This window comes from Pseudorca crassidens, chromosome 6 (assembly GCF_039906515.1).
Source record: "Pseudorca crassidens isolate mPseCra1 chromosome 6, mPseCra1.hap1, whole genome shotgun sequence".
Lineage (NCBI taxonomy): Eukaryota > Metazoa > Chordata > Mammalia > Artiodactyla > Delphinidae > Pseudorca > Pseudorca crassidens.
The window spans coordinates 81889835-81917197 of record NC_090301.1 but is presented as its reverse complement, the minus strand read 5'-3'; the positions used below and the strand labels follow the sequence as shown (position 1 = coordinate 81917197).

The window sequence follows — 27363 nt, the reverse complement described above, 5'->3', positions numbered from 1 at the left end:
AGCTATAGCACTTTGTGGGAATTTCCTTTGAGGAGAATTAGCTATGGTCCTTTCATTTAATTAATTAATTTATTTAACATCTTTATTGGAGTATAATTGCTTTACAATGGTGTGTTTCTGCTGTATAACCAAGTGAATCAGCTATACATATACATATATCCCCACATCTCCTCCCTCTTGCGTCTCCCTCCCACCCTCCCTATCCCACCCCTCTAGGTGGTCACAAAGCACCCAGCTGATCTCCCTGTGCTATGCGGCTGCTTCCCACTAGCTATCTATTTTACATTTGGTAGTGTATATACATCCATGCCACTCTCTCACTTCCTCCCAGCTTACCCTTCCCCCCTCTGTGTCCTCAAGTCCATTCTCTATGTCTGAGTCTTTATTCCTGCCCTGCCCCTAGGTTCTTCAGAACCTTTTTAATTTTTTTAGATTCCATATATATGGGTTAGCATATGGTATTTGTTTTTCTCTTTCTGACTTACTTCAATCTGTATGACAGTCTCTAGGTCCATCCACCTCACTACAAATAGTTCAATTTCATTTCTTTTTATGGTTGAGTAATATTCCATTGTATATATGTACCACAACTTCTTTATCCATTCATCTGTCGATGGACACTTAGGTTGCTTCCATGTCCTGGCTATTGTAAATAGAGCTGCAATGAACACTGATACATGACTCTTTGAATTATGGTCTTCTCAGGGTATATGCCTTGAGAGTGGGATTGCTGGGTCATATGGTAGTTCTATTTTTAGTTTTTCAAAGAACCTCCATACTGTTCTCCATAGTGGCTGTATCAATTTACATTCCCACCAACAGTGCAAGAGGGTTCCCTTTTCTCCACACCCTCTCCAGCATTTACTGTTTGTAGATGTTTTGATGATGGTCATTCTGAGCTATGGTCCTTTTAAATGCTCTTTTATACAGATTTTTCTTATACTGCCATGCTGAGATGGTATTTACCCTGCTTACATATTTGGGATAGGGCTAAAACAAATATTCAAGTTAGGCAGGATGTCCAGGTTCAAGTCTATCCTGAAGATATTTCTTGGATGAGATTCCCTAGGTGACCTGTCACCTATACCATTGCTTTTGTTTAACCTTGGAATTAGAAAAACTTGCTGGATAGTCAGCACTGAGTGAAAGGATAGCTCCTTCAGTGCACACCCCCCCTTTTCAGACAGGGCCTCTGGCCATGGTGCTGACATATTTTTTTCAAGTGAAGCTCATTTATGAGCATACCCTAAAGGGAGGTGGCAAATGATGATTAGGATAGGGCAAGAAAATATTAGAACTAAGAGACACAAACTCCAGTGGTATTAGTTCTACCTTATGAAAGAACTGTAAGATTATCAAAAAGGTGACAGGAGAGTGTTCACATTCATTCCTATCATCCTGCCTCTAAATTCAGTGATCAGCAAAGAAGGACCAAAAACCTAGGGTTAGCCACTCTCCATCACATGCTTACCATTTTCTGAGTCATCCAGAGTTATGCTTCACAGTAACTGTCACCATCTACTTCCTTTATATACCCATTCTAGGATCTCAGAATACAACACAGCTGGGAGGGACAGAAAGATGGATGACAGTACAGTATAATCTGGGCTTACGTAGTCGTCTTAGGAAAAGAAAGTGAGCAGGGATAAGAATAATAAAAGCCCTGGGAAAGCACAGACATTTAAATACTAAGACTGCATTTGATCACTAAAGCAATCAGAAAAACACACTGTTGCAACAAGACAATCAGTTCAGGAGTTGTAAAAGGTGAAAGTCTGTGACGCACTCAAAAGTGGATTCAGAGGCCAAAGATTCAGAGCACTGACCCACTCCAGATCCAGGTAAAGGAAAAGACAATGTGAGAGCACCAACTATAAAGTGTTCTTATAGCATGGACTCTTATAATTAGACATAGTATCAAGAAAAACTTGCACGAGCTAGTAAATATCTGAGTCCCAGGAAAAGTTAATTTGGGGAGGAAGGTGGAAGGAAGGACCCACACCTAATTATATCATGACACAGTATCATGTTTTAAGGATAAAGTCAATCATTTTGATATACAATTCTGTACAGTTATATTAGGAAAAAAATATGAGATTAACGATTACAACAAAGTAAAAAAGGTAAACCAAAGAATAATATTTAAGGTTTGAATCCTTTATGTAAAAACAAATTTGGCATGTATCAATATATAAGGTCTGAAATTCTATGAACCAAATAATTACTTTGTAGTGAAAGGAGGGAAGATGGGCATGGACATAAGGGAAAATTCTACCTTTTACCATGTATTCTTAAGCACTGATTAAATTTTGTTCGTAACTTTTAATTTCAAAAAACTGTGTCAAAATTAATAGTTCTCACATAAGCTGACTCTATTTTAAAATCAAAATAAGAATCAAGTTTCAGTTATACAAGTTAGGTTCTGCATAAGTAATGGATAGCAACGTGATTACAGTTAACGATACAGTACTATATACTTGAAATTTGCTTAGAAGATAGAACTTAACTGTTTTACCACAAAATGAAAAAAAAGGAGAAAAGAAAGAAATCTATATGAGGTGATGGATATGTTAAATATTATAGCTTGATTGTGGTATTTCACAATGTATACCAAAACATCAAGTTGTATACCTTAAATATAAGCAATTTCTAACTTGTCAATTATACCTCAACAAAGATGGGAAAAAACCAAGAATCGTTAAAGAGCAAAATAAATGCAAACTTTCACTTTTAATTTGGTATTGATATTTAAGATTTTACAGTAAAAAAATATAATCTATCATTATTGCTATAACATAAAACAATCTTTTAGAGCCAAAGAATATAGACTGTTCAATTCTAAGCAGATCTAATCATCCTCACTCATTAGTATTTAATATTATAGACCAGTTTTTCCTAATTCTTTCGTAACCAAGGACTCTATATTATTTTCCACTTTCACAAGGTCCATATTTTTGACATGTAAGATTTATTCAGTAATATTTTTTTTCAAACACAATATTAAACACATATTCACACACATACACTCTCTCCCTTTTCCCTGCCAACTAAAACTTGTCAGTATAAGATAAACTGATGCTAGTACGCTTAGCTGATAAAACAACAGTCTGTACAAATTAGGCTGTTCAACTTAAGTATATTTAGAGTCCACAAGGTTCAGAAGATGTTTAAAACAACAAGTGAGTGTGCATTTGCAACTTAAGACCCTCAGGGCTCCAAGGACTCAAAGATGGGATATGTCAATATAGATAATATAACCAAAGTTGCCACAGACTGAATTGCCTCTTAATAGACCCAATGAGAAAAACGCTTAAGTTGTTCATGAGAACTGGAAAAGAAAAATCCACACTGGATAGGTAGGTATGAACCTTACTAAATTAATATATTGCTAAACTTATAAATAAAGAAAATAAATATTTAATGATGAAGTTCATTAACAAAGTAATCTAAAATATAAACCAGATACAAATAAATCTCATAAAAGTTCCTTTGAGAAAAAAAATTTAAAAGTATGACATTTCAACTGTTTTTGAAAAGAAAATACACAAACAGAAGAGTATAATTTGTATTAATGCAGTTTTGTGCCACAGTAATATTAGAAATTTTATGCTAACTTACAGATTTTAAAGATTTTCAAGTTTTAATTGCTTTCAAATGGTATAGCAAGACACAAATATTACTTTAATATTATTGTCTTTTTTCCAAACTACCTGAACATTTTCATTCCACTTCTCAGCAAAAATCTTGCCTGGAAATACTGCAGGTAGAGATAATTGTTCTTTAAATATTTTAAGATACTGTGGAAAACCAAATGAATTCATTAAGTGTATCTGCCGGTGGGAAAATCGTGACTTCACTCTCTTTTCTAAGAGTTCCAAAATATCCTTAAAAACAAACAAAAATCTCCGTAAGATGCATATTTAAAATAACCATACCAATGTTAGAGGTATAACTATTTGAACTATCACTTATAATCAGCAATGTTTATCCTGTAATAGACAATTAAGCATTAAAAATGCTTATCCTGTAATACACAATTAAGCATTAAAAAAAATTTAATTATTCCCTTGATCTACTTAGGGCTACAAGGTAGTAGAGGTAAGAGAATGCGGCTTGGAAATAAACCAAGCCTCTGAAAGTATTTTTAATCCAAGCTACTTTTAATCCCCTTCTAAGCACTTGTAAGCCTGGTGATGTCAAAGCCTTTTTCCAACCATGTTTTTCTCAGCTTATCTTTAACATTGCAAGGCCAACAATAACTACTAAAAAATTATAGCTATCAATAAACAATTTCATACATTATATGAAGAATTCAGATAAAAATTAATATAATAAAATGTAATTAGACTTATTAACATTCATGAAAATTTAAACATCTTCTTCATTGTTTTATGTAACAAAGACTCAAGAAGCAGCATGTGTAATGGAGAAACATTCAATTCACTAAACTATACAAATTTAAGCTGAAGCCACGCTGGACTTAAGGAACAAACTGTAGAAGAGGAAACTGGCAGGAACACAGTGTGACACTGGTAAATTATTCTGTCTTTTGGCTTTTTTATAACAATATTTGAGAAACTACTTGTATTAGTGCTATTTTTCCTTGAGAAGTGAGGGAGCAAGTTTAGTGTCAATTTTCTGTAAAAGAAGAAAAACAAAAAGCTGTGGTGAGGCCCAGAAATACGGATTTTCAAATCTACCCAGATGACTCTAGGTTAAGAAACCAATGATACACAGGAAAGAATTAAAGCGACCAAAAAGGCATCATGGCATCATGGTTAGTGTGGAAAGGAAGACAGGAAAGATTAATAGCTTGGGGTTAGAGTGGAGGAGGGTGAATGAAAAACCTGAGATGTGTTTACAGGTTAAAGAAAAATATAGTGACAGCATAAGACAATTAAAAGTTATGTTCAGAGACAGAAATATTATACATTTACTTTCTACTAAGGAGCAGTTCTAGATCACCCATACAGGTAAGCAATAATTAAGAGCCTGAACTTGGGAATGGAAAGAGATGGAAGTAAAAGAATTTTAGAGGTGAACAGTAACTGATAGTTTGGTGGTGGGCAGTAATGGCAGAAATTGGTAATGTGGGGATACAGGGAATAGTAGAAAAAAAAAAATTACTGCCACAAGGAAGAGGTTATTTGCTAACAAAATCACTACTCCATCATTCCTTTTGCTCTTTCCCTATAAACATGGACACATAGATATATACTTAGACTTGAATTACACAGTTGGAGAATTATACATACAGAATAAAAAAGAGCCTCTGATAATATGGCTAAGGAGCTACTAACCCTTTATTTGGTCCCTCACTGGGTCAAAAGCATTTGCCACTGCCACTTCCACCCAAAGGAAGAGCTTTTAGCAAGGAGGAATGTGCTTCCTTAACCACTGTGTTAGATTGCTACATTTTGAAAAGAAGAATAAAGATATGTGGAGAACCAGCCAGATTTTCCGTGAGAGAGGCTTATTATGAAAGCATACATTGTAAGCTCTAGAGCACTGGGGAAGGAGGACAGAGAAAGCCACTCCTTTGAGAAACAGCACTAGCAAGACTGTTGAAAGATGACTTAGTAAAGAGTTTCACATTTCTAAAAAAGGGAACGAGCTGTACAAAAGGAGAATGAGGGCTTGACATAAGCCTGCCATAAATGAAGGAGGAAAAAGGATGAAAGCTACAGATGCATGGCAGCCATAGTATAAGAAGCGGGTGACTCTTAAAAACCAGTTTTACCTGAATTCAATTAGAAAGTTCATACTAGGAGAGTAAAAGAAGGTAAACACACTGCTTCTCGGCCTTTCGGCTAAGATCAAGTATAGTATCTGTTCTTATCAGTTTAATAACCGATATGTGCTCTATCCGAGGACAATGAATTAAATGGATTTCTGGAACTAGGAGATGGAATAGGAACTTGCTCCATCCATTCCACGCATCGACCTGGTACTGCAGTACTTCCAAGAATGGTGCACCCACTTCGGGGAAAAATTTTTTTAAAAAAGAAAAAGAGATAGATAAGGTAAATGCAAAAAGACCTACATAAGCTGTCTGAAGGTACACAGGGTTCAACATACATGGAGTCTTCACAAAGTAATGTGATAGTGACATTAACACTATGGTTAAATCATTCTAAAATCCTCCAAGGAGCAAAGAAGCCACTATCTACAGTGACAGCCTGATAGAGATAATCCCTTCCATTTCTGGAGATGTATACTTACAAAGTTGGGACAGTATCATTTTGAGTTGATTCCAAGCATTTTTAAAATATGGAAAGAATCTTAAATGTAAAAAGTAGAAACTATTAGCAATTTTTATAAAATGGTAGTGAGGTCATTTACCTTTCTCTTTATTTGCTAATGTAGAAATTATATTTATTAGCATAATCTCACTTCACATTTTTTTATTCAGTGATTTGATTAGATGGCAGGAGGTATTAGTCTATCAAGATATGTGATAAATATTTCCTTGTTTTCCTCAATTTGAGTTGAAAAGTGGGATAAATGTGCCAAGTATTGATGAAATACATTTGAAAAATGACCTACATAGTAACTAAGTCAGTAATTAAACTTTAATTTTCTAAATATTATAATCAATTTTTAAAATAGAAACACTTACCAATCTACATGTAAGACCAATAACTGCTACCGGAGTCTGTGCAGACTGAGAAATGTCAAAAAGATTATAGAGGAGTGTTTGGTTTTTATGATGAGCAAAAAGATCAAATTCATCTAATATGAAGATCACTGGGCAACTACTAGTCCGGTCACCTAAGAAAAAATAAGAGTTTTATATTAACAAGCAATTATATCAGCCTTTCTTAAATTTCCAAACTATTTATTACATTTCATTTTTTAAAACTCAATTCAAAAAAAATATATTGATAACCTACTTTGGGTGGGGCACTTACCAATGCTTGTACATTTATTCAACAAAAAAAATTATTCAAAGGACAAAATAGCCCCTATGGCCCTCAGGTAATTCAGTCTAATCACCAGACTCTAGTAGCTTTACTGATGTTAAGAAAATCATTTAAATGACTGAAGATTATTGTTTTTTTTAAATTATGTAAACGTAATTCTTCTATCATCAGAAAATTGACAAGGATCTTTTAACACCTACAGAGACCAAAACACTTTGGGATTAAATACAGAGGGACATAAAACTATTACTTCAAAAGAGACTTATTTTTAGTTAGTAGAAATACAAAGTAAATCTTCCCATAGAAATAATTTTTATAAATAACCGTTGTACTGTGAAGTTTAACCAAAGCTACTTTAACTCCTACTAATGACAATTTTAACACTTCTACAATAGGGAAAAGTTCAACATGACTCTGTGGATTTGTTTTTCTCCTCACAACAATGGAAACTACTTTAGCAGAACAATCACTATTACCTTAAGGTCTAAGGCTTTATATTTGCATAAAAAGTGAAAAAAACTGATAATAAACAGATTTATTAATAATAATTATTATCTGTTAGATAATATCTGATAATATTATCCAATAGATAATAAAACATATGCATTAACCTAAATGACATTAAAACCACAGGGACCACTCAGAAGTCTAGACCTACAAAATACAGTACTTTAGTTTTTGATAAAATATAGCATTACATAACAATGGAAAAAGTGGTATATTCAAGATTAGATCTTTACTTTACACCTTACCAAAATAAATTCCAGCCAAATTATGAATTATATGTACTGGATGAAAATATAAGTGAATGTCAAAGTATGAAGGAGAGAAAAATTTTGACTATGTAAAAAATTTTAAACTTCTATTCAGCAGAAAAGTCCAAACCAAACTTAAGAAAGAAACAAGTGCAAGAATTCACATAATAAGTATGAGATAAACCACCAAAATAAGGCAAAGAACCAACAGGAAAAACACAAACCAGGAAATATCAGTGGCCAATTAAAATTTGATATGAGCATCATCAGTATACAAATTATGCAAATTAAACTAAAATAAAATTTTTTTTCTATTAAATAGGCAAACATGAAAATAATTGTTTTTGAGGTCCTGTAGGAAAAAAGTACTTTTAAATATGTTTAGAAAATGGACCTTCTAGGGTAGTTTGGTAATTAATATTTATTCTTTTAAATGTAGAACCTTTTAATCTAGAATTCTACTCATTGAAATTTACCCCAGGAAATCTGGATGATCATTTAAGCATTTCTTCCTAATTATACAAAATTAGAAATAAAAGTTGATAGCTGGTGATTAATAAATTATAATTCATTATATTAGAATTATAAATTATAGTTAATTTATATTTTTAAAATGAAATATATGAGAACCATAAAAATGATGATGCACCTCAATATTTACTGACATGGAAAGATGCTTACGACATACCATGAGTAAGTGAAAAGATGTATATCACACAACAAAATAGAAAAGATTTTATTCTTATTGAAAATTATGTCTATACCAACGATATACTACAGGTGAATAAAGATATGAAATCAAATGTTAGTTGGAATAATCACTATTATTAGGGACTTCAATGGTCATTATTTTATTCTTTTTTATATTTCTTTATTTGTTTTTGTAAAAGCGTATGATCAAGGGATAAATAAAGCTAAACAATTATTGTTTGATATTGTTAAACATACTAATATTTACCTTTTTTTAAAGCTTCCAGAAGAAATGAAAGGTTTTCGGCAAAGCTTCCCTGAATAACAAAAAGATACCATGACTAGAAGTTTAGTGAAATAAAGAATAAAAGAGGGCTATATGATTCTATATACTGTATAGACACCGTGTATCTGGCCAAAGTCACTGGCCAGATTCTGAGCTGAATATCTCTATGCTTACAATCTAAAACTTAAATACAAAAGTAGAGATGGCATAGCACTGAAAATGGCATTATTATGCCATGTTCAAAATTTTATATTTTCTGGATAAAATCTGTAAAACTGTTAACTTTATTTAAAGGTAATTTTTAAGAGTTGTTATATTCTGAATAGTCAGAGATCAAGAAATCCATTGCACTTTGTATCTTGAAACACATCAGTCTCTAGCAAGTCTCAAACTTGTACCATTAAAAAAATTACCATGAATTTAAATGAGATACAAAAGGAAAAGGGAGAAGAAACTTGCCTCAAACATCAGACAATACAACAGTGTTTCTCTATTCAAGAGAATATTATAGAATTTGTATATATCATATCAAATTTGGCTATGTTTACTTGGAACACAGCCAAAACATTTTTGGATACAACTTAAATATTCTGGTTGGAAATTAATAGAGTAGCAGATGCATTATCCAGATGTTCCAGCTTGTGGATAAAGGCCTCATTAAAATATTTTTTCACTTAAGTCCTTAATTTTTACTTCATTCAGATTTCTTAATTTAAAGAAACAGCCAACTTTAAATTTGAGGAGATATACAGGAAAAAAGAAACCCACTTGTTTGTTTCCCAGTAGAGAGAACTGATATAAAATAGCATAACAGGTTTTAAAGAGCTTCTACATATTTTGTGATGATTACATACTGTCAAGTAATACTATTTCCAAGGTAGGCAGGGCAAGAGGTATTTACCATAACATAAACAAAGGCTCAGAGACAATCTGTTGGAAAATCAGTGGTCAAAGTTACTCAAAGGTTGCTTACATTTTGCTATTTTTTTAAAGACTATTATACCTGACATTAAGTGTAAGTATATACTTAAATTCATATGCACATATTATAAGAATTTACTTATATGAGTATATATTTATATAAATATACACATTTATGTGTGTGTGTGTGTGTGTGTGTGTGTGTATATATATATATATATATAAAAAAATGAATATACAAGTTTGCTCTAAGTACATCAAAACAGAAAGGGTCTGGGTTAAATCACTTAGTTTCTTAATGCCCAGCCTTTGTCATTTTATGACTTTAGGCACACTAATTATGTTCTCTTAGCCTCAGGTGCCTAATCTATACAATGTAGAAGTTAAACTAATAATCTGTATATGTGGGGATTATGATAACAATAGTGATGACTAGGATGATAACCAACTGTGCCTTGTATTATTTCATATGAATCCAACGCAAATAGCTCTATTTAGAAAAGTCAGAAACACTTATCTACTGGAAACCAAAAGCCAAACAGAGTCTACGTAATAGTAACTCTCCTTTGCCAACTAGGCCGCTATCTTCTACATTACATTCTGGACAGGAGGTAGAACAACAGATTTACAGAAGAAGCATTTGAACTTGCACTTCAAAGACCTGTAGATAGGGACTTCCCTGGTGGTGCAGTGTTTAAGAATCCGCCTGCCAATGCAGGGGACACGGGTTCGATCCCTGGTCCGGGAAGATCCCACATGCCGCAGAACAACTAAGCCTGCGTGCCACAACTACTGAGCCTGCGCTCTAGAGCCCGCGAGCCACAACTACTGAGCCCATGTGCCACAAATACTGAAGCCCACGCACCTAGAGCCCGTGCTCCGCAACAAGAGAAGCCACTGCAATGAGAAGCCTGCCCACCGCAATGAAGATTATCCCCGCTCACCACAACTAGAGAAAGCCCGCGTGCAGCAATGAAGACCCAATGCAGCCAAAAAAAAAAAAAAAAAGACCTGTAGATAATGGAAGGGTAACACATGATTGGCTCAACTTGTTATAGGTAATTTTTAAAGAATAAAATTACTAAATGTTAGGAGGCTTACACAACTATGTCAGTGTTACTGCAGAACAGAGACACAGTTTAGAGATTAGAGTGACACCACTGAATGATCACCAGTGACCAGAAAATGAACTTGGAACGTCTACAACCTGCTTCAATTGCATTAAGCAGATGAGTCATTTCATTATGAAAATTAAGGCAGCTGCAAGTTAATCATGTTTCCCTTGAGCCTTATAAATCAAGTGGTAGGTAAAAAGTTTAATAAAAGTTCCAAAACATTTCTTATCAGTTTAAGTTATTGATGTTTACTGTCCTGAGATTCCAAGCTACAATAATGAGATGTGGGTAACTTTCTGAGATCATTTTAATAATAAGAGATAACTGACATTTGCACAGCATATTACCATCCTATTTAAAAAAAAAAACATAAATGATGTTTAATACTTCTTTTCTTCTTTAGAATAAATCTGTGAGGTAAGTATAATAAGATAATGCCAATTTAACAGGTGAGGAATCTGTAATTCAAAGATATTTATTAGCCATGATTACCAGGTAGTCAATAGTTATAGGGCAAGACTCAAATCCACTTTTTGTAGCTTCAAATTCAATACATTTTCCACTACTCCCATGCTATCCAAGTCTCATAAGACTAGAAATAGACTGCCAGAGTGTAGTATTTTTAAAAACGTATTAATCTATCTCCAAGGGTAGAGAATCATAATATTTACCTTACAGATAAAGAAACAAACTCAGATAATATCTACACAAACCTGGATTTCTTGAAGTATTTTATAACTAGTATAACCTACTTCAAAAAAAATCTAAACATAAAGATTTGATGAATAAATGCATCCTAGTACATTGTACATTCTTATAAGAATCTTACATATTTCAATTTAGAATCTCTGAACTCTTCCTACTCTTCCAAAAATATAAACATATCTATGCTATACAGACTTTAATTTGAAGCCTATTTAATAAAATAATGAAAATGATACTTACAAAAACTTTATCTCCAACTACATTTTCCAGATTTAACTGCCTTGTGATTTCCTTTAAGGCAATTTTATCATTGATCTGCAGCAGTCCTGAAATAAAGCCCATTTTAAAGTATTTAATAAAAATGAAATATGTATTTGATACAATGCAGATTATTTTCAAGTAAATTTTCTAATGCTTTTAAAAATTTAACTAGAAAGAAAAAAGTCAAAGCCTGTTAGTGTACATTATTTCCTTTTAAAAACTCAACAGTGAAAACATTTAATAGACTCAAAGAACCATCTTCCTTGGGATTAGTATTTAAAAAAAAACAAGAGACCTTATGTGTCTCCTTTATTAATATTTTTTTAATTTCTAAAAATACTGTGTACAGTGTGCTAAAGTAAAAGTTGTTAAACAAGGATTTAGTTTTTAAAATATAGTTATTAATGCAGATTTAAAACACACTAGTAAATTAAGGTTCATAACATAAAAAGCTCACATGGCTTACATCATTTCCAATAACAAAATGAGGACATACTTACCATTTAAGTGAACTTGTAATACATTTTCACTCACTTCTTCTACTTCCATTAGTTCTTTCAAAGCATGGTTTATTAACTAAATAATATTAAAAAGTTTATGAAATATTTAATAATAGGTAAAAGATGATAAGCCCATATTCTTTTTTAAACTATCAGTAATAGGAACAGAATATAAACAGATTGTCATTTAAAAATCAACAATTAAATTTGCAGATTCTCTGTAGATAGAAAGTTTAACTGAACTCCTAAAGTCTGACTCTTAAGATGCCAGAGCCTGGACTGATGCCACACTCTCTCAATCAGCTACCCAAACTTCTAATAAACGTTCAGAAATAACCCTTAAGTTTTCAAAGAAATACTTCTCTACAGTAGAAGTCACATAAAACTATGGCCACTTAAGAACTTCATGTTTCAGTCAGTTCATTATATGTCTCCACCATTTACTCTACAAAATTATCACTGAAATCAGTTAAAAGCTATTGAAAATAAGTACAAGAACAATGCTAAATGATAGCAAAACATCTGCCCCCAATACAGCAATTTTTATGAAATACTGTGAACTACTTTGTATGTTACCTTAAAATGAAAATTAAGAAAGAAATACCAAGAGGTTAAGCTGAAAAAAGAGATGTTGCCTTTGTTAGCTGCTAGGTAAGCAAAGAAAGCCCTTATTAAACTTAGAGCTCACAATTAAAAAAAAATTATTAATACTAATAAAATATAATAGTAATTACTACTAAAAATACCCAGAAAGTGTTATGCCACCTTAAACTGTTCAATTATAAAGCTTCACATTTTTATAATTACAGGTTTCTATGCCACATACTTACATTCTTTATATTTTTTGATTTGTTACATCTTATCACTCATATTGCACTATCATATATATCTCTTCATATTAATACTACATATTTCCTTAAATTTGAAAATAAATAGAATTAAGAAAAAACATAAAGCTTTTTAAAAGGAAGAGTAATGGCAGATTATTCTTTTTAATATGAAAATAGAAATAGAATGGTACTATCCCAAAATATATAGTCCAGGAAATTAGGCTATGTATACAATAAAGATGGCATCAAAATTTAGTGAGGACAAAAAGGATTATTCAACAAAGTCACTGAGACAACTGGTAAGCTATTTTGAAAAATAAAATACTATTTGTATTTGCAATATTCTACCTCTATTTGTCACTGTAATATCTTTGTGCAATAGAAAGAAAACAAATACCCTCATTTTAAATTATTACGTTTCACAACAGTATATCAAACATACTAGCTATTCCCGGTATATCTGTATAGTTTCTAAAGCATATGGAATTCTACCTCAGATCACAGGTAGTCCTCTTAAAAAAGTCCTCTTAAAAAAAGACAATCTCAAAATGTCAACTGTCATACTATGAGTAAAAGCCCAGCTGAGATGTTACATTCTTTACAGAAAACTGTCAGAAGATGAGGTGGTACTTTTCCGTCTTTGGATCAAGTCAGACCCTATCGCAAGAGTTAGCCCCCAAATGATACAAACTCGGGTCTCTTATGCTGTATTCTCTTAGTAACCTGCTGTGTTCTTTCCCCCACCTCTTGATATTTTACTTACATAATATTTATATTTCCCTGGCTCTGATTTTATGTTTAAAATCATTTTACGTTTGATGAATTGTTCAAAACCATTTCAAATTCTTTGCAAAATGAAACAGGGTTAATAATAATACCTTCATTTTACATATGCATAGAGAGAGTTGTAACAGATTTATAGCCTCTTTCCACTGAATTTACTTTAACACCAGGTTACTATGATTTGCTTGAATCAGCTCACAATTTTTTAACGAGGTGTGACCGTCTGAAATGATCATATTAGCAAGTATGCCTTCAAATAATAATTTTAGTTCCACTCTGGATATTGCTAAAATTTACTGTGTAATTAGCTAGGTTACCAATCACATAATGCCTGTTTTTTTTTCAAGGAAACAATGTCATCTTTTCAAATATTTTAAACTATATTATGTACTAAAAAAACTTAGTTGGTTATGTTACACTAACCATCATAACGAATTTGGCTACCCCATCTCCACATTCTTTGTAGCTAAAAATTAATTTTACCAACATAGTAGCACAGCTTGCTTAGAACTGCCAACACCCAGAGATTTTTATGCTTACCTACTATTACTATTCCCAAATACTTTATGGAACACAAGATTCAACAATATGCAACTAGAGGAAATATCAACTAGAAGAAACATCCTACTTAACCATCTAGCAAGTTTCTTTGTCTACAGTTATCTCTATATAGAAGAGTATTTTCCAGGGTCCAATCTGTCATTTGGAACCATATCTATTTTTAAAATAAATGTTTGAAATACAACAAACCACAATATCTGTTACCTTTATCGCTTAACTGTAGATTTTGAATTTTTGTATTTTGGATAGTTTGGCCAAGGATAGTGTTTTAAATATACTGTAATCTTATTTTTTAAGTTCAAATTTACATGATTATACTAAATAATATTACTAACACGACTGTACTAATGCTATGATATATATAATTATACTAATTATATTACATAATAAAATTCTTATCTAAGAATATATTTTATATCTCAGGATACTCCCACATACAACAAATCACAAAAGTGGCACGAGTTAAACAATACTCCTTATCTTTTTGACCTCTCAATATTGGAGTGCAGTAGGAATAAATTAAATTGTACCAAAATGGAATACCAGGTATGGGTTCTTCCATATTCCAGTTAACTCACATTAGATAAATGACGTCAAAACACTAGAACAGTGTGCTGTACCCACAGACTTGTAGAATTCAAAGAGTGACCCTTAATGTAGACAATGGATTTTAGTTAGTAATGATGTCTCACTATCACTTTCATTAATTTTAACAAATGTACCACACTAAAGCAAGATATTAATGATAGGGGAAACTGTGTGCACGTGTATGCATGTATGTATGTGGAGATTATATGGGAACTCTGTACTATCTGCTTACTTTTTCTGTAAAAAAATGTATCTATTTTAGCCAATTTACTAATGAAATGGAGTATAGCTTTAATTTGTATTTACTTATACAACTTTGTAAGCGTTTACTAGCTCTGTTTCCTTTTTTCTGAACTTTCTCCATGCCTTTAGGGACAAACTTCCAAGATGAAAGTTCAGAATAAATTCAGTCATTAGCTGTTCAAGTTATATTGTTAGGCTTGACACTTTGATGTATAAATCACTGAGATTCAACTTCTCTGTTGTATTGTTACTTTGTTTCAAGATGTGCAGTGTACCACAGAATAACAGGTCTAATGTACTGATTTCCTAGATCTCATTTTCTCCTGTACTGATACAAGAGTATCACTATGGAGCTCCTTGAAGAATTAAAGTATTATGTAAAAATGTTCTTCCAAAATACATAGGATAGGGCTTCCCTGGTGGCACAGTGGTTGAGAGTCCACCTGCCGACACAGGGGACACGGGTTCGTGCACCAGTCCGGGAAGATCCCACATGCCGCGGAGCAGCTGGGCCCGTGAGCCATGGCTGCTGAGCCTGCGCCTCCAGGGCCTGTGCTCTGCAACGGGAGAGGACACAACAGTGAGAGGCCCGCGTACAGCAAAAAAAAAAAAAAAAAAAAAATACATAGGATAGAGCTTCCCTGGTGGCGTAGTGGTAGAGAGTCTTTCTGCCGATGCAGGGGACGCGGGTTCGTGCCCCGGTCCGGGAGGATCCCACATACCGCAGAGTGGCTGGGCCCGTGGACCATGGCCGCTGAGCCTGCGTGTCAGGGTCCTGTGCTCCGCGGCGGGAGAGACCACAGCAGTGAGAGGCCCATGTACCACAAAAAAAAATAAATTAATTAAATTAAATAAATAAAAAATACGTAGGATAATGTGTTTTCCAAAGACAATAAAATAATGAAAACTGGAAAGAAAGGAAAATTATCCTTTACTAAAGAAAGACTTAAATTCACATTAAGAGGGTTTGCAGAGCTTCAGTTTTTATGACCCACACTTGGAAATAGCCTGTGAAATGTTCACACTGCTAAGACAGAGAAATTCTAAAAGCATCCAGACGAGGAAATATCACAAACTCAAAACATGTTAGCTGTGGTGGTCATCAGTGATGTTCACCTTACTTCTGCTTAACCTCCCTTTCTAGGCACCTAGGAAAAATGCACTTCCTTGCTCTCTTGAAATTAGGTGTGACCATGTGACTCACTCTGTTCAATGAACTGTGAGATGTGTTCTGTATCACCTCTGGGTAGGAACTTTAAGAGTGTCCATGATTCATCATGCTCCCTTTCTTCCACGGGGGTGTTTGTGGAGAAATGCTGACATAACATCCACCACTTCCTTTGAGTGACTACAGAGAACAGTGTCCCCTTGCTGATCCACACTATGCATAGAGCAAAAGTAAACAATAAACTTTTGTGTCAAGACACTGAAATTTAGGGTTGTTATGACTGCATAATCTAAACTATCCAGATTGAAACAGCAATTTATAAAGGAAAAAAGAAAAGCCTACCTTTGGAGTTTTCCCACAGAATACAAATTGAATAAAATCTATGTAATTCCAAAGGAGAAAAAACTGTGACCCAAGAATTCAATCCCAGCCATGTTGTAAGTAATGTGCAAAATAATTTTTGATGTATTTAAAATATTTTTTACATTTCCCCATATTACTAAACTTCAATTCTCTTTTGCATTTCTGTGGTCTGAATGACTTTAGTGATTTGTTCTGTTAAGCAGGTTGTTGGGGTTTTTACCCTTGCCTTCAACCAACTTTCCATTCTTTAGTTTTTAAGATAGATTGTATGGTCATATAGTTTACCCCTCAAAAAGTATAAAAAGATATGCAGTGAAAAGATTCCTACCTCTGTTCCCATATCCCTGCCTCAACAAATAACTCACTATATTTGTGTTTAATATCTTAGGGAGGCACATGGATGGCCAAAGAGCACATGAAAGGACTTCGCTGGTGGTGCAGTGGTAAAGAATCCTTCTGCCAATGCAGGGGACACAGGTTCTAGCCCTGGTCCAGGAAGATCCCACATGCCGCGGAGCAACTAAGCCCGTGCGCAACAACAACTGTTGAGCCTGTGCTCTAGAGCCCGTCAGCCACAACTACTGAAGCCCACGTGCCTAGAGCCCATGCTCCGCAATGAGAGAAGCCACCACAATAAGAAGCCCATGCACTGCAACAAAGAGTAGCCGCCACTCGCCACAAGCACAGAAAGCCACTGCACAGCAACGAAGACCCAACACAACCAAAAATAAAAATAAATTTATATATAAAAAAATGGGGACTTCCCTGGTGGCGCAGTGGTTGGGAATCTGCCTGCCAACGCAGGGGACACGGGTTCGAGCCCTGGTCCGAGAAGATCCCACATGCCACAGAGCAGCTAAGCCCATGCGCCACAACTACTGAGCCTGTGCTCTAGAGCCCGTGAGCCACAACTGCTGAGCCCACGTGCCACAACTACTGAAGCCCGGGTGACTAGAGCCCGTGCTCCGCAACAAGAGAAGCCACTGCAATAAGAAGCCAGCGCACGGCAGCGAGGGGCAGCCCCCACTCGCCGCAACTAGAGAGAAGCCAGCGGTCAGCAACGAAGACCCAATGCAGCCAAAAATAAATTTAAAAAAAATGCACACGAAAAGATGCTCAACATCACTAATTATTAGAGAAATGCAAATCAAAACTACAATGAGGTATCACCTCACACCGGTCAGAATGGCCATCATCAAAAAAATCTACAAATAATAAATGCTGGAGAGAGTGTGGAGAAAAGGGAACTCTCCTACACTGTTGGTGGGAATGTAAATTGTTCTCCAGACACTATGGAGAACAGTATGGCGGTTCCTTAAAAAATTAAAAATAGAACTACCTTGTGACCCAGCAATCCCACTCTTAGGCATATACCTGAAGAAAACCATAATTTGAAAAGATACATGCACCCCAATGGTCACTACAGCACTGTTTACAATAGCCAGGACATGGAAGCAACCTAAATGTCCATCAACAGAGGAATGGAAAAAGAAGATACGGTACATATATACAATGGAATATTACTCAGCCATAAAAAAGAACAAAATAATGCCATTTGCAGCAACATGGATGGACCTAGAGATTGTCATACTGACTGAAGTAAGTCAGACACAGAAAGACAAATATCATATGATAGCACTTATATGTGGAATCTAAAAAAAAGGGTATAAATGAACTTATTTACAAACAAGTCACAGATGTAGAAAACAAACTTATGGTTACCAGGGGATAAAGGGGGCAGGGATACATTGGAAGACTGGGATTGACATATACATACTACTATATATAAAACAGATAACTAATAAGAACCTACTGTATAGCACAGGGAACTCTAGTCAATACTCTGTAATGGCCTATATAGGAAAAGAATCTAAAAAAAGAGTGGATGTGTATATATGTAAAACTGATTCACCTTTGATATATACCTGAAACTAACACAACATTGTAAATCAACTATACTCCAATAAAAATTTTTAAAAATATATACACATTTCAGGGAATTTTTGGTTCACAGATGAACCAACAGAAATATGAGCATTTTTTTCCTTTTCTTTATGTACTGTCTACAAATATTTCCTTATTCGTTTTTACCGCTGTATCATAGTCCATTATATGGATGGATGTACCATGATTTGTCAACCAGTATTCTGTTGATGGGCATTTATATTGTTTCTCATCTTTCACTATTAACAAACAGTGCTGAAATAAGTAACTGTACATGCATCATTTCACAACAGTAAATTCCTAGAAATGTTGCTGAGTCAATGGGTATTATACACATTTGTAGTGTGGTTAGATTTTGTCTAATTCTAATTTATACCACCAGCAAAAACATCAGTATGTTATCAATCTTACAGATTTTCTTGTCAACCTGATAGAGAAAATTACTATAGTTTTTATTTAATTTACTAAATATGAGTGAAATTGAACACGTTTATAAGTTTAAGATCGCTTTGTATTTAATTTCCTATGATCTTTCTGTGCATATCTTTGCTCAGTTTTTCTATTGTTAATAGAATTATTGTTAATAATTTTAAATAGTCTAATAATTCCAAAGCATATTAGTCACATGGTTCTCCTGTAAAAACTACCCCAAATAGCACTGAAGTCGAACACAAAAAGGAAAATCGTAATAAAAAAACAAGAATAAAGAAACAGTGGTTACATATAAGGACTGAGCCCAAGGACTGAACCAAATTAAACAGTCAAAAATAAATACTATCGTAAATGTGATTATAATAAATGAAAAACTCTTAAAAGATTAAAAAAGAAAAGAAATTATCTAGATCTAAATTCCCAATTGATGTACTTCAAACAATACTGGAAATGGGTGATAACAGTAAAATCCTAAAGTCCTAATTTCCTCATCTTACATAATGTACAGTGAAAACATACTGCTTAAAAAATAAAAACGTAGGGCTTCCCTGGTGGCGCAGTGGTTGAGATTCCGCCTGCCGATGCAGGGGACATGGGTTCGTGCCGCGGTCCGGGAAGATCCCACATGCCGCGGAGCGGCCGGAGCCTGTGCTCCACAACGGGAGAGGCCACAACAGTGAGAGGCCCGCATACCGCAAAATAAATAAATAAATAAATAAAAACGTAATTTTATTTCTATTTTACATAATTTTACTTAATATAAAATAATACATAATTTTACTTATACACATAATATAAAAAGCATATTAGTGAGAAATCTAAATTTATTGCATGGAATATAGCAGAAAACAGATTTTATAATTAAATAGTAATACTTGCAATATAACAGCCATAATTTGTCTTATATAATGAATGAAGAAAGAGAAACTGAGGGAAAAAAGCAACAGTATCTTTTGAAGGTGACTAAGCAAATATAGTAAAGAGGGAAAGTAGAAGAGAATTCTAGAAGACGTGAGTGTACATATAAAAACTGCCTGAGTTAGGGTTAAACAATAAGAGGAAAAAAAAGAATGCATGGTATGATAGTTACCTAATCTACAAATAGAGACAATACCAAACCTACCTTGCAGGGTTAATGTAAAGAATAAATGACAAAACATAAATAAAAGACACAAGGTACAGGCTCAATAGCTGCTAGTCTGCTTTGTCCATTGTCAATCACAAATTCTTCAAGGATAAAAGACCATGATGGAACAAACATTATTTGAAAATTTGTTACTGTGAGGGAGAAAAAGGTAAAAAACATTGTTCAACTCAAATATACCACTCTATACAGGCTTTGCATGTCTTCTATGATTTAAATTAAAAAAAAAAGCAAAATATTAGTAACACAATAATGAAAACAATGAAAAATATTTCCAGTGTTGTCCCTAAGAATCATCACATGCCTACAAAGCAAAGGAACATCAGAAATCAACAGCTTTTACCATGGTCTTTCCTGATCCTCGGGGTCCAATAATGAGAACAGAATTACTTTCTCCATGAATAGCAGTTCTTTTTAGCAGCTCAATTAAGTGTCTGAAATGATATAAATAGGCCAAAATTTAAAAAGGAAAGCTGAAATAATTTGCTAGGTAATACTTTTTAAAAGCTGAATTTGAACAAAAAACAGCCATTCCTTTTTTCTCTTCTTCTGGGCACTTGACTTATGCTCTAAATAGTCCTACAGAGAAGAACACAAATACTGATTCTCTGGAAACGTCAAAAAGAGAAACCAAGTAACACTGAAGTATCTTGGTCTTTATGATAGTATGGGACAAGGGACAACAGTGGCAACTCTTAGAACCTTTCACTCCACAGCTGGCTGCTGAGTATTAGGTAGGTGCAAGCTCAGAATTCTCTCCATAATACCAGATTATAGAAATGATACAAGATTGAAAGTTAAAAGGTTTTTTTCACTATGGAAATATTGATATCTGCTCTTGCTTCACAACAGTCATTTTTTTATATACAAAGCAAAATTTTTTACCTCTATAAAATGTCTGTTAGCCTTGTTTAATAAAATCTGTGTATGACAATTTTTGCAAAACCTAAAGGGCATCTGTAAGTAGTTTCATAACAGACAAGCAGATAGCTAAACTTACTTATATTGTACTTGTACTCCAAATAGGTTACTATGTGGACTCTGATGACAAAATCTTTCCCGTAAAATTCTTTGTGCCTGATAAAAATAAAGTGAATAAATATAAATGAAAATATTACATATGCAATCAAAAAAGAATAAGAATATACATTTATAGCAGTCAGAATTAGGTATTAATGAATCAATTCAACCCTCCCTAAATAACTTATCATCATGACATCTGGCATTTTCCTAAGTTGTAAAATTAACAATTCTTTTTACCTATCTCAAGGCCCAGAGAAAGGATGAGAACTTAGTTATGAAGCTTTCAACAAGAGAAAGAATTAGTTCCTTTAGATACATCAGCAATTTGAGGGCTGTTTTAATCCATGTGAGTGAATGAATACCTCACTTTGCGTAACATATCAGCCAACAAACAAAGACAGGAGAGAATCTAATAATGTAATCTAATTTAATAATGCTCATGAACCACACCTCAGTCTCTAGAGAGCAACACATCTAAACTGTTTTACCTCAAGCCTTATCAATCTCTACCTGTCACAAAAGTCAGGATTCCGAGGAAATAAAAGAAATTTAGGGCTTCCCTGGTGGTGCAGTGGTTGAGAGTCTGCCTGCCGATGCAGGGGACACGGGTTTGAGCCCCGGTCCGGGAGGATCCCACGTGCCGCGGAGCGGCTGTGCCCGTGGGCCATGGCCGCTGAGCCTGCGCGTCCGGAGCCTGTTGCTCCGCAACGGGAGAGGCCACAGCAGTGAGAGGCCCGCGTACCGCAAAAAAAAAAAAAAAAAAAAAAGAAATTTAAAAGTCCATATAGTTATTGAGGGCCTATTAGATGCAGAGCACCATACTACTAAAAGAACATGATCTATGCCTAAAAAAACACTGCAAATATATTGGAAAGAAATGAATGTATTTGGAAAAAAATGACACATTCAAGAAACAACCTGCAAAATAGCAGTAACAGCATATAAGGATTTGCTCAATTATATGGAAGAAATTATATTCACCTAGGACATAAAATACGAAATGATTGGAATTAAGAAAAAATTCTTCTAAAGAACTAAATTTTGAGTTTGCCTTAGAACAAAGGGCTTAGATTCAGTTGTGTAAAAAAAAAAAAAAAAAAAAGCCAATCACGATCTTTAAAAATATGGATCATCAAAATCATTCCTTTTCTGCTTTGCTGCTAATACAGAGGTCCTCAGTGACAAAAACCTTAGGAGGCTGTTTCAGATTTAGCCCCATCAGCAGAAACAAGAAGCCTCCAGGATTATTTGCTTCTCCCAGACTGACAGCATGGGACTGATCCTTCACATACCAAAGAAATAGATCTGAGTTCTCTTTACATGTACCAGAGGATGATCAAAGCAAATTATTCACTGGGGATAAAATAATCCATACTTATAGTTATAGAGGAAGGGGAAAGAATAGGAAGATTGGTGCCAAAGAAACAATAACACTTTTCTGGCAGGCCTGTTTTGATGATTAAAAGAGGCAGTTATCTATAACACAATATAGGTACTATACAGGTAATAGCTGATATCTGTAAAAAAATTAAAGGGGCATATATAGATTCAACGAATCATAGTGTGTATTCCGCCCCCTAGATAAGATCACTAGAAGTCAAAAGACAACCCTCAGTCCTTTTCTTTTTTTAAACTTCATTAAAGTCTATTAGAGAGACAACTGTATAAAATAAAGTGAGAGATAAAGTGAAGTTGTAGTGAATAGTCACAGGTTCAAAAATCCTAAAGTGATCTGAGATGAAAGTTAAACAGGTGTATACATGTGTAGAAATTAATTAAGCTGCACATGGAAGATTTGTTCACTTTACAAAGATATGTAAAAGTTAAATTAAAAAACAGAATTAAACATTTTCCTTCTAAAAGAAGGAAGGTAAGGTCTCACAAAGGAATGCCAAAAACATTTAGTTTAGTTTTTTTTTTTTTGCGGTACGTGGGCCTCTCACTGTTGTGGCCTCTACCGTTGCAGAGCACAGGCTCCGGCGCACAGGCTCAGCGGCCATGGCTCACAGGCCCAGCCATTCTGCGGCATGTGGGATCTTCCTGGACCGGGGCACGAACCCGTGTCCCCTGCATTGGCAGGCGGACTCTCAACCACTGTGCCACCAGGGAAGCCCAACATTTAGTTTTTGTTTAAAAGAAATGTAGTCTGGTCAAGCCAGATAAATAGAAATGAAAGTGTAGGGAGTTCCCTGGCAGTTCAGTGGTTAAGACTTCACCTTACAATGTAGGGGGTGTGGGTTCGATCACCGGTTGGGGAGCTAAGATCCCATATATCTCATGGCCAAAAAACCAAAACATAAAACAAAAGCAATATTGTAATAAACTCAATAAAGACTTTAAACATGGTCCACATCAAAAAAATCTTTAAAAAAGAAATGCCAGTGTAGAAATATCATGCACATTCCCTACTAGACTCCTCGAAAGAGATATATATGCACTTAAGAAAACATTAAATGTTCATGATAAAAACACTCAACATACTAGGAATATAAAGGGACTTCCTCAACCTGATAAAGAACACACACAAAAACCTACAGCTAACATCATACTCAATGGTGAAAGACTGAACGCATTTCCCCAATATCAAAAACAAAATAAGATTGTCTGCTCTTGCTAGTTTATTCAGTGTTACACTGAAGGTTCTAGTCAGGGCAATTAGACAAGAAAAAGAAATGAGATTCATCTAGATTGAGAAGAAAGAATTAAAACTACCTCTATTGCAGATGACATGATCTTATATAAAGAAAATCCTAAGGAATAAACTAAAAAAATATTAGAATAAACGAGTTCAGGAAGGTTACAGAATACAAGATTAATATAGAAAAATCAATTTCATTTAGATACACTTGCAATAAATAAAACATAAAATTAAGAAAACAATTCCGTTTACAATAGCATCAAAAGGAATAAAATACTTAGGAATAAATTTACCAAAAGTAGTACAAAACTCTAAAGATAATATTAAACTAAACTGAACTAGAGCACATTTAGGAAGACATGAGTGAAGTTAGGATTCCATCTATCCAAAGACTTAGAGGTTGAAATTAGGAAGTAGCAAAGATACTCTTCCCTTGAGAATGCAAAGAGTGGTTCTTCATACATGCTAAGGGAAGAATTCAAGTTAAGAAGATGACTAATTCTCTTATCACCTTTGCATGGTAACAGACCTTCAGAGTAATGAAAATATATACCAACCTGTGAAAGGTATTCTGCTTGTATTAAGTTGTTACTCTTTGATTTACGACTGCTCATTTCAACAAACTGAAATCCTTAAAAAAAAGAAAAATAATTTTTAGCATGAATATAAAGACTATTAACTTATAGAGATTATTTAAGAATGTACTATTATAGAATCAAAATAAACAAGTTTTAAAACATGAAAAATGTTCAAATTTCTCAAACTTTAAAAATTCTCAGTTGAACCTAATTGTAGGAATCATTTCATAATATATGTAAATAAAACCATCCTGCTAAACATCTTAAAATTATACAGTGATGTATGTAAATTGTTTCTCAATAAAAACAGAAAAAAAAACCCATCTCAACGGCTCCTCTTTGTCTAAGTACAGGTTTAATTGACACTCCATTCCACAATTTAGATGGTTCTCACACACAATTACTCCTACCTTTCTTTTCAATTTACTATTCAGCTTCCCTTCCTTGCCTTTAAAAACAAAAACAAAAACCAATCTATATGCTTCCTTTACATACAGTGTTTCTCCCCACAGGAGAGATCCATCCCACAGGATCAGCCCTTCCAGAAAGCTTTCGCTTTCTTGTTCTACTCATCAGTCATAAACACTCATTACAGACTAGGTAAAATGTCTCTTCTGTAAACATACAGAACTGCCTGTACTTCTTTTTCATAATCAAATCACACTAAACAAAATTTGGTTAACTGTCAGTGTCCCCAAATTGAGGATATTTAAAAGTTCCAAGCATTTTAGCATAATGTCCAAAATAAAATTGGCAATGGTAACTGGAATGAAAAATACATATATACTAACGAAAAAAAAGAAGTTCTGTAAAATTCTCCTTGAGGGCAATATACTCATAGATAAACACCTTTGGCTAAAAGATCTAATTTTCTCATCAACAATTTCCTATATAATTACTTTACTAATCAGGTAATAATAGCTTAGCCAGTAACTGTTACAAGTGCTCTGATTTTATGAACTCATTTAATCCTAAGAATAACCCTATGGGATAAATATGATCATTAACACTGCTTTCAGATTAGAAGACACAGAAAGGTTAAGTAGCTTGACCAAAACCAGTGTGTAAGTCACAGAGTCAAGATTTAAACCCAGTCACGGTATACTTGATTATATATAACTATTATATATAGCTATAACTGTATATACTTGGTTAACTGCTATTTAGTCAACTGTTTTATTTTTTTGCGGTACACGGGCCTCTCACTGTTGTGGCCTCTCCCGTTGCGGAGCACAGGCTCCGGATGTGCAGGCTCAGCGGCCATGGCTCATGGGCCTAGCCGCTCCGCGGTATGTGGGATCTTCCCAGACCAGGGCACGAACCCATGTCCCCTGCATTGGCAGGCGGACTCTCAACCACTGCGCCACCAGGGAAGCCCTCAACTGTTTTTAAAAAGTACACATTTCAATAACTTAAAGGAAGATCAACCTCTGTGACATATTTTATATTCATATTTATTAATTTCATATACTGACAGATGCCAACCCTTGGAATGCTGTTTCTAACAGGACAGCAGTTGAGAAATGCTTTGAAAAACAGATAACAAGCAAATCTGTCCCTCCCTTCTTAAACCCCAAAGGGCTTCCGGCTCCAGGCACTCAAATTGGAAACTCAAGAACAGAGTACTCTACTGATGTCTTGGTCCCTTAAGAAGCTTCTTTCTTAAGAGAAAAGTGGTTTCCTCAGTCACCCTTAGAGCCCTTCTAGCAGCTTTTTCTCTGTATGAGGCACCTTGCTTGAGAAATTTTACATTAATTATTTTAATTTTATTCTATTTAAAATTTTCCCCTTAAATCAGAGTTGTGTGTGGGCAAAAAACCATTTTAGCAACATGAAATGATATCCTCATTCTGGTTTAAGATACTCTTGATTGTGAAGAAGGTCTACAAGCCAAAATCTGAAATCACAGGAAACAATGGAACAAATGTCCCCTAGACAATAAGGAGAAGTGAATTTTTAAAAAATGGAGGAGAGCTTTTACAATATACCTTATCTTTGTAGAGCTATATTAGCGATTTCACAGTATTAATGGAATTAAAACATATTTCTCCCCATTTCATGGGTTGAAAAAACATGCTCAGAAGAGGTAAGTAAAATGCCTGAGGTTGCAGGGTAGGTGTCTAATCTGCCTCTTTGCATCAAATATAATTCAGGTAAGCCACTAAAAACAAACATATTCGTCATTTGGTGATCATTCATGAAAGAAACATACACATACACACTACTTCAGTTCCTAACCCACATAAATTTTTACTGCAAATTGAGTCTTAATTGACATTGATTTTAATACATCTAGCCCCTCCAAATAACAGTCAAATCTCCACTCTATTACAAAGAATATTTTAAAAGACAATTCTAACTTTATAGATGAAACGACAAGTTTTGGAATGATAGATGCAAACCACATATCTGACAAAGGACTTATATACAGAGAAGCTTCAAAGCTCAACAATACAGAAATCTAGAAAAATGGACAAAGGGCATAGACACTTCAACCAAAGAGGGTATATGGATGCCAAATAAACACATGAAACACATTAGTCATTAGAAAAATGCAAATTATAACCACAATGAGGTATATGTACACACCTATTTGAACAGCAAAAATTAAAACGTGAAAACAGCAAATGCTGGTGAGGATGCAGAGAATCCACATCTCTAATACAACTACTGGTAAGAATGTGAAATGTTATAGCCATTCTGCAAAGTTTCCTTTTGGCAGTTTTTTTTCAATTTAACTTAATTTTATTTTTTTATACAGCTGGTTATTAGCTATCTATTTTATACATATTAGTGTATACATGTCAATTCCAATCTCCCAATTAATCCCACAACCACCCAACACCCCGCTTTTGCCCCTTGGTGTCCATACGTTTATTCTCTACATCCGTGTCTCCACCTCTGCATTGCAA

The 27363-nt window shown here is 34.3% G+C and overlaps 1 protein-coding gene and 1 non-coding gene across 7 annotated transcripts in view; one reads left to right on the top strand and one right to left on the bottom strand.

The window, feature by feature from the left end:
• The window catches only part of ORC4 (origin recognition complex subunit 4), a 95954-nt gene that overhangs the window by 16636 nt on the left and 51955 nt on the right, over positions 1–27363 (bottom strand). For 5 of the 6 annotated variants that reach the window (XM_067742021.1, XM_067742020.1, XM_067742018.1 and 2 more), the window contains 8 exons: positions 24431–24504; positions 21213–21289; positions 20556–20646; positions 12157–12232; positions 11636–11721; positions 8637–8685; positions 6620–6771; positions 3711–3884 (listed from right to left, as the gene is read on the bottom strand). In XM_067742021.1, coding sequence (XP_067598122.1) covers positions 3711–3884; positions 6620–6771; positions 8637–8685; positions 11636–11721; positions 12157–12232; positions 20556–20646; positions 21213–21289; positions 24431–24487 — 762 coding nt within the window. In that variant the 5' untranslated portion in view covers positions 24488–24504. The remainder of the gene's footprint in view (positions 1–3710; positions 3885–6619; positions 6772–8636; positions 8686–11635; positions 11722–12156; positions 12233–20555; positions 20647–21212; positions 21290–24430; positions 24505–27363) is intronic. The other variant, XM_067742024.1, reaches the window with a different exon arrangement.
• Positions 5791–5981, top strand: LOC137226920 (U2 spliceosomal RNA). Its single transcript, XR_010944609.1, has one exon. It is a non-coding gene; the product is annotated as a U2 spliceosomal RNA (small nuclear RNA).